General features: G+C 42.7%; 1 protein-coding gene across 1 annotated transcript in view; it reads left to right on the top strand.

The window, feature by feature from the left end:
• Positions 1–12,252, top strand: part of ankrd50 (ankyrin repeat domain 50) — a 53,557-nt gene extending 41,305 nt beyond the window's left edge. Inside the window, exons 4-5 of the mRNA XM_034690191.1 lie at positions 6,695–10,233; positions 10,515–12,252. Of these exons, the coding sequence (XP_034546082.1) occupies positions 6,695–10,230 (3,536 nt within the window). The 3' untranslated portion in view covers positions 10,231–10,233; positions 10,515–12,252. The remainder of the gene's footprint in view (positions 1–6,694; positions 10,234–10,514) is intronic.
• Positions 12,253–16,527: the final 4,275 nt, after the last annotated feature.

The following is a 16,527-nucleotide window of genomic DNA, read 5'->3' as shown; positions in this document are numbered from 1 at the left end:
CCCAGTGTGTCAGTGCACCAGTTCCCCCAGCAGTCTAGGCCTATAGCAGCATAACTAAGAGCTCGTCCAAGCCTGATCCAGCTCTAACTTTAAGCTTTAGAATTATTTAGAAATAATGTTGGTCTCAGTGGAGAATAAGTTTAAACTCTGTTGTTGGTTCAGATTGTGAGAGAGGGAAAACACCCTCACCTTGATAACTGTTTAACTCACTGCCCTCCCTCTCTCTCTCTCTCTCTCTCTCTCTCCCTCGCCCCGTCTGTCTCTCCTCTCTCCTCTGTGAAGTGTTTCACTGAGTTAAATGTGTTCCTGTTAGCTCCGCCCCTCACCTCCACAGCTCGGTTCAGTTGCACCACAACAGGTTTGACTGGAAACCCCTCTCACCTCACGTTTGAAATTCGCCGTGCAAGGCATGTTTGGACAGGAGTGTTTTCATGTGCTCTGCCTCTGGCGTTACATAAATTAATTGTTAAAAGTGTAATCATTTCAGTGTCTCGCCTGGTGGTCGTTTAGCATGGCAGGAAATGTATACAGAGCACCAAAGGGTAAGCTCTGCGTTTCAAATGATTTTCTCCTGCAGCAGTTATCTTTGCACAGTTGAGTTAGAGCCCCATTAGAGTCAGAGCTCTCTCTCTGTGCCTGGCTTTGTTTTCTCACACTTGTGAATAAGCCACGTGATGAAATAGAGAGTGCTGTCCTCGTGTCTGTTGGAGTAGAAATTAGACAGTGTGTATAATCAAACAAGGAACGTAACAGTGTTTTTCAAAGATTATATAGCAGCACTCTTTCAAAGGCCTGTTGTTTGCAGGCTGCTGGAGCCGACTCTCATCCACATACTTGTCTTTAGGAGGTTGGCGCTCTCGTGTATTTTGGAGCCGGGAACGCTGCAGCTGTCGAACAGACGTTTGTCGAACTGGGTTTTACTGGAGGGCCTGAGGACAGGGCAGCAGGGCTTGGGTTTCTGTTTTCTTTATGGATCAGATGACCGAAGATGGTGTCTCACAAAAGAAAAGAACGTGCCGAATCAGAGAGGCTGTCGCTCAGAAAAATTCTCAGCTAGGACCTCTTAGTTCTCACATGCACGCACGCTGCCTCGTTTGTCATCTGAAAAAATTAATCTAGAAGGCAAACAGTCCCTCTTTTGTACGAGGGGCTCTGTCTCCTGTGGCTGGTATCCAGTTCTGTAACGAGCAGCAGCTGGCTCAGAGGCCTGTACTCGGGAGCCGCATCCCTTACCCTGATGAATGTGTCATTTGTTGCTTGTTTAGCAGTCGCTTTTGTTCAGACTCCGACCATCCTCTATCTCTCACACATTAATAGCCAGAACTTATACAAGACTCGGCCTCAGTTTGTGTAGCCCACTTTTTAATGGGTGTAAAAATCTAGGCCGTCATCTCTGCTCTGGTTGTGGAAAGACAGAAAATGGCTCTTGGAAAGTATTTGAGGATTTTTTGCCAATGAAAGTCCTCGAATTCTTATGTAGTACTTAATAGCAGTTCCTGTTACACCACAGTCATCAAATACAGGTTGGATGACGTCCCCCCCTGTGGTTGTTCTTGTGCTTTATCTGCAGGAGTCGAGCTGTAATAGTGCCATGACTTCATAGTTGATATCCAAGCCTCATGGAGTGATGTGCACTGATGACTGAAGTGGAAATTGTAGGTCGTTTTCCCCTCAAGTCCAGAAACTGAGGAATCTTTTATTTTTGGTTGTTTAATTTATGGTCTTTTCTTTGTTCCTTGCATGTTACAGTAGATTCTTTCTCTTCAGGGTGTCTGCAGTCAATCCCTCCTCCAGATTTACAAGTCACCGAATCCTCATAATTGGTGTCAGCAGTCTGGGAATGTAGGAGAAAATGTGTAACATAAAGTACAGCAAAGCACAGCACAGCAGCATTATTCTTTTTTTGTTCCCCAGAGAAAATACTCATGATAGAGTAACATCCCCAGAACTGGGCTGTAATGCACACTCAGTGTTTTCTCAGTCACAATGTGAATAAAACAAATCAAAGACGAGGAAAAGAATGAAACGTCACACTCTGCTCAGGTCCCTGTTGGAGTGAAATATACATTTTTTCTCTTTCGGTTCTCTGAATCCTTTTTTTGTCCTTGTTTTCCCCCCCTTCAATGGCCTCTTCCCCCCTCGGAGCGAGTGAGTTTCCTGTCTCTACTGGAGCAAACCCAGAATGGCCAAAGAAGGACTGGGTCCAGAAGGAGTAGGAGGACCAGTTATAGACGTCAGAAAATCAGAGAGTGGCACTCGTAGACTAAATCACGACAGGCATCCGTTATCTTTCTGTCAGCTTAAACTGTTTTAAGCAAATTTGATGCTGCGGGCCATCCTGCATCGTGAGTTAGACTGAAAAGGGAGAGATAAAAAAGATAATAAGAGGGAATGAAGGCATGGGCATGGGTTTGGCCTTGAAGCTAAAGAAAAAAACTTAGAGGAAACAAAAGACTAGAGGAAATAAGAAGAGGAGTTAGAAATGTTATGATGATGAGGCTGAAGTTCAAGCTTAAATGCTTACGTTGTAGCCAGAGGACTTTTGAGCGCACTGAGAACAGAAATGCACAACGGGATCATTGGGTACCTCCAAGCGTCTCTCTTTCTTTGATTTATTCCTACAAGAAGCCCATTGCCAGACTTAAAATGACCCACTCTTATTCTTTTTCCATGCTGCAGAGAAATATGTAAAGGAAACAAAGGTTTTTGGATGCACACTTCAATACGTCTGTTGTTGTTGTTTTTGGCACTTTAATGTAAGAGTGGTTGACTTTCCTGTTGCTACCATACATGCTCACTGTGGATCTGCCTCTGTTGGAATGTCGGTGACTTTTCCAGAGCTGGAAGGGGAGCTGGTAAAGGGGGTCAGAGAAAGGAGGTTGAAGGGAGGGTGGAAAATGCAGTCAGTCAGTGAATACAATGAGAGACCGAAAGTGGGTTAGGGTCACTGAGTTTTTGCAATGACTGTGCACTTACACAGTTTAAGACTGGAGGGTGATTCTTTAAGTGACATACTGACATGAATACTAAGAATTGGTAAAATATGTATGTTTATTTTTAAACCTGAGCCTTGTTTCTATGTGTGGAAGTACAAACTTGAACTCCACAGGATTAAAAAGGCAGTAGATAATGATTGGGGAGATAAATGGATGGTGTCATGTCATTGTTTGTGAGTTTAAGGTCTTGTTTAGACGAGAACTGTCCCATTTGAAACAAGAAAGTCTTTCCTTTCCCTAAAAATAGAATCTGTGTTCATTTGACAACGTTATATGATAACACAAGACTCTTCACCAGGTCCTGTAAAGAATCCCACATCACTCCAATCCTATTCTTCTTACACTGGCTGCCAATCAAATTCAAAGTACAGTTTAAGATCCTCATATGAACATACAAGGCAACCCATCATCAAGCACCCTCTTATATCTCCGACCTGCTCCACCCTTACATCCCCAGTAGACCCCTCAGATCCTCAGATCAGGGTCTGCTTGCTGTGCCTCGTATCAGGCTTAAAACTAAGGGTGACCGTGCCTTTAAGCATGTGGCTCCATCTCTCTGGAACAGTCTTTAGCCCCAAGTGCACTGTGCTGATTGGACTGAGACTTTTAAAAAGCAGCTTAAGGCACATTTGTTTGTTATGGCTTTCGACCCTATCGTAATTTTATGTGATTTTGTCTGCTTTCTTAATTATCTTATTTATTGCTCATTGTATTGTCTTGTCAAGACAATGATTCTCTGTAAAGCACTTTGTGACTATGCTCTGTGAAAGGCGCTATACCAAATAAAGTTTACTTACTTAATTACTTATGAAAACGATGCCCGTACAAAGAAATCTGCAGAAATGACTGAAAATGCTGAAATGGCCATGCAAGATCAGTTGGTGGTTCAGCTTTGTTGGCCTTCTTCAACAGTGGGACATTGCTGATTTCATCACATTTTGCATATTGCCAGTTTATCTGTCAACAGAATGAATGGTGTCAAACACCCAACATGTTGTCTCCATGTAAAGGAACGGCCAAAACCCAACAATAGCTCACTGTTTTCTATTATTCCAGTTTGAAGAGCCCAATACGGTGACTCTAATCATATATGTATTTTTAAAGATGCATTTGACTAAGTAATCTTTGAATAGATATATCATATTGATGGACTAACAATACCTGCAACTGGTGATTTTCCCATCTACCACTGGGATAAGTATCAAGTCCAGAACTTCCATTTATCTCTGGCTCTTGTTTTGTTTTTTGGAGGGAATGAAAGTTTTGTTTTTACATTTATCCAGTTAATTCTGAACCGTTTGTCTTTATGATCACTTTAACAATGAAGTTCCACACCCCCCAAACGTACCCCCTACTTGTCTGGAGCTTAAAAAGTTCTCATAAAAACCTTTATGGTAGGTAATTTGTGCCAACAACCAAGTCCAACCCAAGAGAGTGATTTATTAGAATGAAAACCTGTGCTCCGCTGATTATGTAAGGATATAATCAAACATAGTATCTGAGGTGTGATTAGCTTTTATCACAGTCTGAAATACAACCAAGGTCTCAAGGACAAAACAAAACGAGATAATTGTGAGGCACTGTTCGAATGAGGAAGCTTATCTTAAACAAACTCAGAAGCAGATGATAAAGAAAGCCCATCGCTCCTTCTGTTTACCAGGATCTGACGTCCAAACTGTCAGTGTCTGCTTGGGAACTCTCATTAAACAAGCCAGGTTTGTTATCTGACATCCAGGTGTGGTCAGCAACAGCCCTGTGTGGAGTAAGATTTCACAGTCTGCCCACACAATAGCAGTCAGATGAACAGAGCTCTGCCTCAGGCTCCGTGACAGAGTCTGATTCATACTATGTGCAGCGGAAAAAGTTGTGTTATATAATCAAAGCAGCCAGAGTTAATGATTGGAGACAAAAGTACCAGTGCTCAATTTTTCAAAAAATCTTCAAAGTGTAGTTTTGTGTCAGTACATGAAATGTCCTGAAACTGAAAATTTAATTACCTTACTTTAAAAAAAGGTCTGTGTTCACGATCCTTCATCCATCCTGGAATGCAAGTGCAATGTTAAGGAAGAAAAATGCAACTACTTTCCCATAGTTATAGTCACAGTGAAATACAGTATGTCAATAACCCCAAGAGAGCCTCTGGTGACATTTTCCCTGTCCCAGTAACCCTGGGAACCATGGGAACTGTAAGTATAAGTATGCAAAAATGTTCTTCCTGCCCCGAGGCTGATGGCCACACAGACCATGAACAGATTGTTTTAACATGGAGGGAAAGTTCACTTAATGCCCATTAGCCGAGGCCATTATGGAGCCATTTTCCACATCTCTGAGAGAATTCCCATTAAAGATCTTTCATTAAGACCCACTGTGATAATTCCCTTTTTTCCCGGAAGGATTTGTAAAGGTCTGCGCTGAGGGCATGGGAGCATGTAGCATGATAATAAGTGAGGCACTGGAGGGACGTTTTACAGAGCGTTGATGTGCTACAGGCATGAAAATGATGTCTCCCCTGCCCCCATCTATTGAATTCTTTAACATCCTGAGGCCTACTACAGATTTATTCCTGCTGTTTAAGTACTAATAACCTCTACAGTCAATGGTTGGACTGATGGAGCAATCAATCTGAGTTTAGTCAGAAAAATTACATGTAAATTGGCTCTGTTTTGACAGCTTTTACTTCATGTGCTATCACTTTAGTTCTGCTTAGATTCTACATTTTTACATTTCCTCTTGATGACTTTTACATATATTGTTGTTGCTGTACATTTTTAAGCAATATTTTACTTGATCCCCTTTTTTAATCCTGTAATGCATCTACATAAGATGTTTCGCCTCACAGGCACACTCTGAATTATTAAAACTGGTATTGCTTCTACATAAGACACAAAGTGCTCTAATTACCATGATTTTGTTTTCCTTACCTCTTCATGGACTGAACTGATAGTGAACCCCCGCTGATCATGTCTGCTTCCAGCAGCCAGAGGGGTTGTGATCTCAATTCCTCTGAAAGGTTTTTTACACCATGGCTTTACTGTTAATTATCATATGCTTTCTTAAAGGTTGACTTAACCTAATTTTCTAAAGATGAAAGATCATGGGATAAATGCTGGGTATTATCCCAAGGTCATATGTCAGATGATGACCCAAGGGGTTCTGTGAGAAGACTAGCACATTAACTGATTTGTACAACCACCGCCTCTTACAGTGCATTTATTCCTCACGTGTTGTCAATCGATCAATCATCAATCAACCTTTATTTGTATCGCGCCAAATCACAACAAACGTTATCTCAAGACGCTTTTACAAACATAGGAGGTCTAGACCACTCTATGTCAAATTATGAACAGAGACCCAACACCAAGACAGGATAATACTCAGTCTGACCCCACCTTAATCCATCATGAGCATTGCACATCGCAGTATTTAGCTAGTTACAGTGGTGAGGACAAACTTCCTTTAACAGGCAGAAACCTCAGGCAGAACCAGAGTCATGTTAGACAGCCATCATGCCTCGACCAAGTTGGGTCTGGAAAGGCGGATAGAGGGGAGTAAGAGAGAGAGGTGATAGTGATTACTCATAGCCCCTGATAGTATTGTACTCATATACTCGCCATGGTGCTCATAAAATGCCTTTATTTAATCCTCTACAAGTTTGACGTGTTAATGCAATCGCCTAATGTCCCTTTCTTTTCTTTCAGGATTCCGCAAAATCAGCCTGGATGATCTCCGAAAGGCCTATATCGTCAAGGATGTGCAGCAGTACATCCTCCACCGACTGGACCAGGAAGAGGCCCTGAGGCAGCACCTGACCAAAGAGACAGCCGAGATGCTCAACCAACTCCACATCAAAAGCAGTGGCTGCTTCTTATACCTGGAACGTGTGCTGGACGGTGTCGTGGAAAGTTTCATCATGCTCCGGGAGATCCGCGACATCCCTGGGACTCTCAATGGCCTCTACCTGTGGCTCTGCCAGAGACTCTTTGTCAGAAAACAGTTTGCAAAAGTCCAGCCCATCCTCAATGTGATCCTGGCAACTTGCAGGCCACTCACGGTCAAGGAACTGTACCATGCAGTCTGGACCAAAAACATGACATTGACTATGGAAGAGTTTCAAAAGAAGATGGACATTCTCTCCAAGTTGTTGGTTGATGGCCTTGGGAGTACGAAAATCCTTTTCCACTACAGTTTTGCAGAATGGCTTCTGGATGTTAAGCATTGCACCCAGAAGTACCTATGCAATGCAGCAGAGGGACACAGGATGTTGGCAATGAGTTACACTTGTCGGGCAAAGCAGCTCAAGCCACTTGAAGTGCAGGAATTTGCACTGCACCTTGTTAATTCCAATCTGCAGATTGAGCCATTTAATCTGGCTCTTTGGATGGTTTGGAACGGAACTCCTGCTAAAGACTCTCTGACCACCTCGATACCTAGAGAACAGGAGGTCCTGCAACTTCTGGTGAAAGCTGGGGCTCATGTAAACAATGAGGATGACCATGCCTCGTGTATTGTGCAACAAGCCCTGGAAAGAGAGGATTCCATACGAACATTACTGGACAACGGGGCATCTGTGAACCAGTGTGACTCCAGTGGGAGAACTCTGCTGGCCAACGCTGCATACAGTGGAAACCTTGATGTGGTTAACCTGCTCATATCTAGAGGGGCAAATATGGAGCTAGAAGACAACCACGGGCAGACAGCACTTACTCTCGCTGCAAGGCAGGGCCATACCAAAGTGGTTAACTGCCTAATTGGTTGTGAGGCCAACATAAACCACACAGATCATGATGGATGGACTGCCTTGCGCTCAGCTGCTTGGGGTGGACATTCAGAGGTTGTGTCGGCTCTGCTTTATGCTGGTGCCAAAGTGGACTGTGCAGACGCTGATGGTAGAACTGCTTTGAGAGCAGCTGCTTGGGGAGGCCATGAAGACATTGTGCTGAACCTTCTTCAGCATGGGGCTGAGGTGAACAAGGCAGACAATGAAGGAAGAACAGCTCTCATTGCTGCAGCATACATGGGACACAGAGAGATTGTCGAACACCTCTTGGACCACGGGGCAGAAGTGAATCACGAAGACGTAGATGGGAGGACTGCCCTGTCAGTCGCTGCTCTCTGTGTTCCTGCGAGTAAAGGCCATGCATCTGTCGTGAGCCTTCTGATTGACAGGGGAGCAGAGGTTGACCACTGTGATAAAGACTGCATGACCCCCCTCCTTGTGGCTGGCTATGAAGGACATGTTGATGTAGTAGATCTGCTTCTAGAAGGTGGGGCTGATGTCGATCACACCGACAACAATGGTCGAACTCCACTTCTTGCTGCTGCATCAATGGGCCACGCTTCTGTTGTCAACACACTACTTTTCTGGGGGGCCGCTGTGGATAGCATTGACAGTGAAGGAAGGACTGTGCTGAGCATCGCTTCTGCTCAGGGTAATGTGGAGGTGGTGAGAACTCTGCTGGACAGAGGTCTGGACGAGAATCACAGGGACGATGCAGGCTGGACCCCGCTACACATGGCCTCATTCGAGGGCCACCGCCAAGTGTGCGATGCCCTCATTGAGCAAGGTGCTCGTTGCACAGAGGTTGACAATGACGGTAGGATACAGCTGATACTGGCTGCACAAGAGGGACATTATGACTGTGTGCAAATTCTTCTGGAAAACAAGTCGTGTATTGATGACAGAGGATATGATGGGAGGAATGCTCTCAGGGTAGCTGCACTAGAAGGTCACAGGGACATTGTTGAACTGCTGCTGAGCCATGGTGCTGACATAGACCACAAAGATGCAGATGGACGTCCTACACTCTACATTTTGGCACTTGAAAACCAGCTGGCCATGACAGAGTATTTCCTTGAAAATGGGGCAAATGTGGAAGCTTGTGACACGGAGGGAAGAACAGCCCTCCATGTGTCCTGCTGGCAAGGGCATGTAGAAATGGTGAGGCTGCTGATAAACTATCATGCTGATGTGAATGCCTGTGACAATGAGAAGCGATCTGCCCTCCAGTCGGCTGCATGGCAAGGACACACTAAAGTTGTGCAGTTTTTGATAGAGAACGGCACCCATGTGGATCATACATGCAACCAGGGAGCAACAGCACTGGGCATTGCTGCACAGGAGGGTCACATTGATGTTGTGCAAATACTTCTTGAAAATGGTGCAGACCCCAACCACGCCGATCAATTTGGACGCACAGCAATGAGAGTTGCGGCAAAAGGTGGCCATTCAATGATCATCAAACTTCTGGAAAAGTATGGAGCTTCAATTTTAAATGGCTGCAATCCCTCCCCAGTTCACACCATGGAAGAAAAAACACCATTGGCTGTGACTGGTAAAATGCAGTCACTCACCATTAAATCAAGTAGCTCTGGCAGCACAGGGGCAGGAGATCTGCAGTCGTCTGGACGCGGTCTAAACAATGGACCTGTCCATGCATTCAGCTCTCCATCAGAATCACCTGATTCAACAGTAGATAGACAGAAATCCTCCCTTTCAAATAACTCTCTGAAGAGTTCTAAGAACTCCTCCTTGAGAACCACATCGTCCACAGCCACAGCGCAGACTGTGCCCATAGACAGTTTTCATGGACTGACATTCACAGAGCAAATCCAGCAGCACTCACTGCCCCGCAGTCGGAGCAGACAGTCTATTGTATCCCCCTCCTCTACAACAAAGTCCATTGGTCAGCAGCCATCATCTCCATCCAGTGACTTTGACTGGTCTATGTTAAAATCAGGTCTCAAGTCAACAAAGGGAACAAAGACTGATACATCAAATAGCAAAGGAGCACTGGGAGACAAGAAGAAAGTTAAAAACAGTGGATCAATCCAAGGTCAGGTTTTGGAGTACGAAATGACACAGTTTGACAAGAGGATTGCCCTCAACAAATCAGTGGCAAACATTTCAGTGAAGGACCCCCACTGCAAGATCGTGATTGGTGGTTCAATTCGGTCAGAGAGGGGGCAAAGCCAAGACCCATACTTTATCCAGCAGCAGAGCTGCGCTGAGAAGAAGCGGAATGGTATCATGACTAACCCCAATTATCACCTACAGGGTAATCAGGTTTTCCTGAGTAGGGTATCAGTTCCCCGGACTGTACAGAGCAGAGGCCACCAAGATGTTTTAGAGAACTATCCCATTGGGGAAACTGAGCTAAGCCTTAAACAAGCCCTGAAACTGCAGATTGAAGGATCAGACCCTGGATTTAACTACAAAAAGGAGACTCCATTATAGCTGGTAAGAGATACTTTTCAAAATAGTCCCTCAGTGTTTGTTCTTGTTGAAATACATCAAGCATTTGGCGTAGAGTTGAATTTAAGGTCAGGGTGACAGCAATGAGACAAGATGTGGCTTGTTTGTTTATTTAAAGTGGCTAATATAGAGGCTACTGGCTGACTTAGTTGAAACTGGATTGCACTCAACATAACATACTTAGTTGGATTTAACTGCATGAAGAATGCTTCAATCTGGATGAGCAGAACAAAACATTAACCCAAATCCTTCCTGTGCCATTTCAGATGTCTTAAATGCCATTCATCATGCAGACATTGGAGGGAATGTGCCAAAGCAACCGTTTTCATCTGCATAAAAAAAAATTAAACATCAGATTTGTTTTCATCAGTGGGAGACCTCAAAACAATACCGGGGACGATTGTCTTTTGTTGCCCAAGGCTTCTGTAAACTGAAACATCAATGTGCCTACATCTGTTACAGCTTTCTTCATGTATCCATGCAAACTTTCATTTTAATTTAATGTAATGCTATTTAATAAACAGTGTATGCACTTTTAAAAGATTAAAATGACAGACATGCATTTGTTCTTTTCACTTTGTAACCCATCCATGTTTTATCAAGACTTTCAGACAAACATACCAATGCTTTTGTTTTTGTTTTTATTATTTTTATATTATGTTTGCTCTGTCTATTTTCCAACCTGACAGCAATGTGCCACTGAGTGCATTGTCACAAACCACAGACATAACAGTAACTGGTTGCCATGGTATGAAATCAAGCGCATTGATAGTCTGCCTTTCTAGAGACCCCAAATAATCTGTGTTAACCTTGATCAGTGTGCTTACGTTGTGTGTAATATGTTAATAGCTACGGCAAATTACTTCATGAGTATATACAAGCATATTTATTTTTGGAAAAAAGCCACTTTTGCCACATTTTGTGTTGCAGTATGCTCTACCATGGTGCTGTGTTCAGAAGTTGCCTGCAGTTATTTTGGACTCCCAGTTTTGTTGGCTTTGAGTGTATGTGTACTGTTACAGATATCTAGGAGAGAGGGAGGTTCATTGAAAATGTTAAAAAAAAACAAAAAACTTCATTTTGTCCCTATGGGACTTCTCTGTTGCTTGTGTTTTATTATTTTGTGTGTGCATACAAATATTTAAATAACTCATTGTGTACCATCAGCAAAAGTTTGGTGCTATATGCAGCGATTTCAAGTGAAAGCAGGGATTTGAAGAATTGCATATGTCTGCAGAGTTACTTGTATAGCCAAATGCAATGCAAGAAACAAAATCCAAGCTGTTTCCTTCTTGTCATGTGGTTCTAGTAATTCCTGCTGGATTTTTCAGGGGGTGACACAAAACAGCTCAAAAAGGGTTCAGCCATTAAGACAACTCAAAGCTGTGAGGGGTTTTTATTGGCAATGCAGAGTTGTAAAGCCAAAGTTGAAACAACATTACTCTGTCCCACCTCCTCCCTGTGAGGAGCTGAGTATCAGCTCAACAGGATTAACCCTGCAGGAGATGGAGGGGAGGAGGTGCTGGACTGTGACGCTGAGGGAACTGAAACATCTGTTTCTCATGAACTGTGTGGCGCTGCGTTAGCGTTTAAAGGCTGTGTCATATTTTTGCAGGCTTTTCATATTGTCAACAGTGAGCTATATTTTGGGATCAGAGGGAGTAGAAACCTATCGCATGCACAAACACTTATAAGCCCAAGTGAAAACTCTCAGCTCTTCAGTGCCACAGTAGCTCAAATATACGCCATGAAGGGTCAATGGAAGGATTCAAGGCAGGATCAGGTCTAGAAACAGTGTTGGAAAACATACTGTATAGTCTTATGAAACAGTTCTCTTGTTTGTCTTGACTGTGTTTTGTCTGTCATCTTTGATTTGACTGTCAGTGATTGGATTGTAAATAGCTTACCATGTACATTGAACTTTCATTTAAAAATAATTCCTGTATTATATGAAGTGGAATTTTCTGATGTATATTAAAGTGCTTAATAAACATATTTGCTTTACTGCTGAAAATGATTTTTCTTTCTTGCAAACTTCACTCAACAAGGAACACAGACATAAGGAATAAACCAGCCCCATGCTAGTATGAGACCTTCTCATTAAAGAAGCAGAGGGACATGGTATACAAGGTGAGAAAAGATGGACATCATTGTCACCAAGAGGAACATTTTCATTGGCAGAAGTGCTACTTAAAGGCACAAGCAACCAAAGACACTCAGTAAATACTCAAAGACTGCTCTACAAGACAGTCTGATTTTTTGGGGGGGCTCCCAGAAGGAAAAGTCTTAGACTGTTCAGCATGAAGATTTCCAATGGACTCAACATCATGTGGTTTCTATGCAGATGTGTAGTTCTCTGTAGTACCATCTGTTATCGCCACCCTGCCAGCTACCTGTACAGTAGTCCAGCTCAGCCTAGTGTTGATAGTTGTGAGGTATGGAAAGAACAACTGCCTGCAACCAATTCACAGAGGCTCGTGCTATCCCCCTTTGCTGGTCACGTGTCTTAAGATGAGGAGTCTTTTTAATGAAACCAGCACTCAACAAGGTTTACTTCCTTTATAGCATACTACTGTTTAGTTTAAATGCAAGATTAAAACCTAATGAGGGAGAAAAGTGATCAAAATATGGGGCAGCTAGCTATGGTAAGCCTTGCTATGTATATGCATTGAATATTAGCGTGTTTGCTTCCTAATCAAGCGCCATCCTCCTCACTAATACAGTAACATGATAGAACACCTTTCTCTGCATTTTAACAGTATTACAAGAGAGTCTTATACACATAATTTTACAGTACATACAAATGGAGAATGGAAGAAATTGCAAAAGGGGTCTTAATATGAAAGGGGCCTGCACAAAAATGTAAATAAAAGTAATGGCTGTTTCTGCAGGTGGGGGTCCATAGAGGATGCCTGTGTTCATTATTAGTTAATCCATTATTTTGTGCCCCTGCCCCTGCATAATAAAGAAGTCTATAAAGATGTATACTGAGCTACAACAAGGGATATTGTCCCAATGCATTGAAAAGGGCAGACAAGTTGCACCAATTTAAAGTGCTACCTAAAATGAGTCTGTTTGGTATTATAATGAAATGAGGTAGTCTATCACATCATCTTTAGTTGAACTGCCAATATTCCTGAATCCAAGGCAGACTGATTGATTTGTCTGGAGGAGAAAAGCTTGTGTTCACACTGAAGATCCAATGACTTTCAGGTACTTTTTGAAGAGAGAGATAGAGATAGGATGATTGAGAGTGAATGCAACTTCCAGAACCCTCCAACAAATCTGCAATGACTGATTATTTTTTCCCCACATGCCTATTTTTATCCAAAGGCCCCCTTTCATCCACAGCAGGGCTGCTTTCCCCGTGTACTGGGTCTGCAGAGCTACAGGCCATACATTTAATTCCTACCTCACGGTTGGTTATTTGATGGTTGAGGGCCAAACCAGGACACTGCAGGCAGCACGACACATGGATCAAGCTGAAGTGGAACACAGGAGTGTGCCAAGTGCTACCCCCCCCCCCCCCCCCCCCCCCCCCTCTCTTCAGTTCACTCAGTTCAGCACAGTCAAACAGGAGCTGCCGGGAAGATCAAATACACAGATGGTAATGGTTTGAGGAACTGTTCACTTTTTGATACACGTTTTATGATAACTTGCAAAATTGCATTCTTAATATGTTGAGGAATGTAACTGAGTTCCTTAGCTGTCATTATGAATCAAATCTGTTATGTTGTTTAAATTAAAAAGAAAGAAATGCTTTAATGCATTTGAATCAGGCACATTTGGCTTATGGCACAAAGAACAGAGGAATGGACGGAGTTGTTTCACAGACTAATTAGGCTTAATTGCCGGCCATTATCCAACATCTCATGGAAATACTTCACCAGAGCAGCTAAAGCGGTGTATGATTTGGGGACTTTGAGTTGAGTCTTCTCTGCATGTTTTGAGAGGGTGGGTGTTAATGAGCAAACCATCTGGTTCTGATGTAATGTAGTATGTACTGTCCAAGCTTGGAGGATCTCCCTGTGAAGCATCTGCCAGTGGCCGCATCTGGTTCTTCTCCACCCATGCCCTTGTTTTGGATACAGCACTAACAAGCTCCCACGCAATATACAAAACATGGCGACAGTTGTGGCCGAGATGTTCCAATCGCAACTTTATCCTCAAAGCTCTTCGTCTATGAACCTCCCTGAGCCTTTTACATGCAGCTTTTCACTCCAGAAAAACACTTTGGCAGCAGATTTCTCTGATTAGCTCATTTTGCACAAGCTTGCGAAGCTTGTTTATGCACACACATTGGCCAAAACTGACTGAAGGTGATTATCAAATCAAAAAATGCTGTTGTGTCCTTGTGGGGAATGTTTTTCCCAGCCTGCCTTTGCAAGAAGGAACTTAAGAATGCAAACACAGAAAAGATATCTTTGCAGCTTGGCAGGGCTGTGCATGATGTCTTGGTTCCAATTCTCTGTTGAGAGAATATGATGTGTTTCAGTATAGCTCCTTATGGCAGATGTTAGATATTAGACTGTGTGCACTATAATTAGTTTCAGACATGGAGATTCTGGCAGGGGGGACTTTGAGAATTCAGAAAATGCAAGTATATTTGGCCAGAAATGATAGGTGCTGTTTCAAATGTATCTGCAGCCATGAGGCTGTGATATGAATGAGCATAAAGCACAATGTTGCTGCAAAATGAGCAAATGAGCACCACAATTCCTGTTTCTATGGAGATATTACTGTATTAATAGCAGCATTTTTTTTTCACTGACCTCTGATTATAGGTTATTACAGGAGAATTTAAAGGCCAGGCATTGGGACAGAATATGAGAAGATGAAGACTGAAAAGAGAACTCTAAATGTTGAAATAAAGGGAAATGTCACTGACAAAGCTTTAAAAACTAAGAGAGCATGCCACGCTTCAGGAAATAGGGAAAATGTATCCTTTACATGGTCCCAAAACTGAAATCACAACTTAACCTTTTGCTTTTATCTTGGATATTACTCTTTATAATCATCTAACTTACATGAAACTTGCAGAAAATTTAAGAATGGTTCATGCCTTTGCAAATGTGACCTATTCTACCGTGCCAACAATAAATACTTACTGTAAGGGTACACGGGGTGTAACGCTTATTTTCAGGCTTCTTAATGTCCCTCTGACACCTCTATATTATCTTTCCATGATTTACAGCTCAAAAAATATCCTTGTCTTTGAAAGGTATAATTTCTGCTTCATTTCAGCTACTGTCTCTTTAAGGCCCTCTACCATCACTCAGGAAGCCTCCTCCACTGTTGCCATGCTTCAAAGTTGTGTTTCTCTATTTAAATTGACATGCAATTTGCAGTTTGGGGCGGCAGTAGCTCAGTCCATAGGGACTTGGCTTGGGAACCGAAGGGTCGCCGGTTCGAGTCCCAGTATGGATGAAGTTTGGCAAGTGGACTGGTGGCTGGAGAGGTGCTGGTTCACTTGCCTTGAGCAAGGCACCGAACCCCCAACTGCTCGGGGTGCGCTGGTCGACGGCAGCATCCTCACTCTGACATCTCTCCCTAAGCATGACCACTGCATGTGTGTGCATTTGGATGTATATACCAAAAAAACTGTATGTATAGCATGTCCAAAATAGCAAGAGTGAAAAATTGAATTTCGCCCCTGGGGATTAATAAAGTACCTTTCTTTCTTTCAATGAAATATGACCATGTGTTTTGAACCCCAGGTATGATATTAGGAAAGGGAGAAACAATAGAAACAAAGAACATGGCATGACGCTTCTGTTTGGTAAGTGTTGCGCCTGTCATGCTCTTTTAAGAAATGTCACTATTACTGAGGGCCAAATGTGATCGGATCTTTTCTTTCAGAGCCCCCAGCCTCTGGAACAACCTCCCTGAGGAGATCAGATTGACAACTTCTTCATCCTCTTTTGAATCTCTTTTAAAGACACATTTTTATTGATGTGCTTTTACAGGAGATGTCACCTGAGCATGTTTTAATCTAGAGGTTTTTACTCTTTTTTAAGCAGTATCATTGGCAGGATGTTATAATTTGATTAGATATTTTTAGATTTCTGATTTCTGATTGTTTCATTCTGTATTTTTTTTTGTTTTTATCCTTCCAACATTGTTTTGTTTCCTTTTATTTGTCTTCCTGACATTTCTCTTTCACTGTCTTTTAGTTTCTTACTTATTTGTTAAGCACTTTGTAACCCTGTTTTAAAAAGTGCTATACAAACAAAGATTACTATTATTATTTGGTGATGTCACAAATTGAGCAAATCTCGC

This window comes from Notolabrus celidotus, chromosome 8 (genome assembly GCF_009762535.1).
Source record: "Notolabrus celidotus isolate fNotCel1 chromosome 8, fNotCel1.pri, whole genome shotgun sequence".
In the NCBI taxonomy this organism is placed as follows: domain Eukaryota; kingdom Metazoa; phylum Chordata; class Actinopteri; order Labriformes; family Labridae; genus Notolabrus; species Notolabrus celidotus.
Note: the sequence above shows the minus strand (reverse complement) of the source record. Positions and strands in the feature narration are given on the sequence as shown.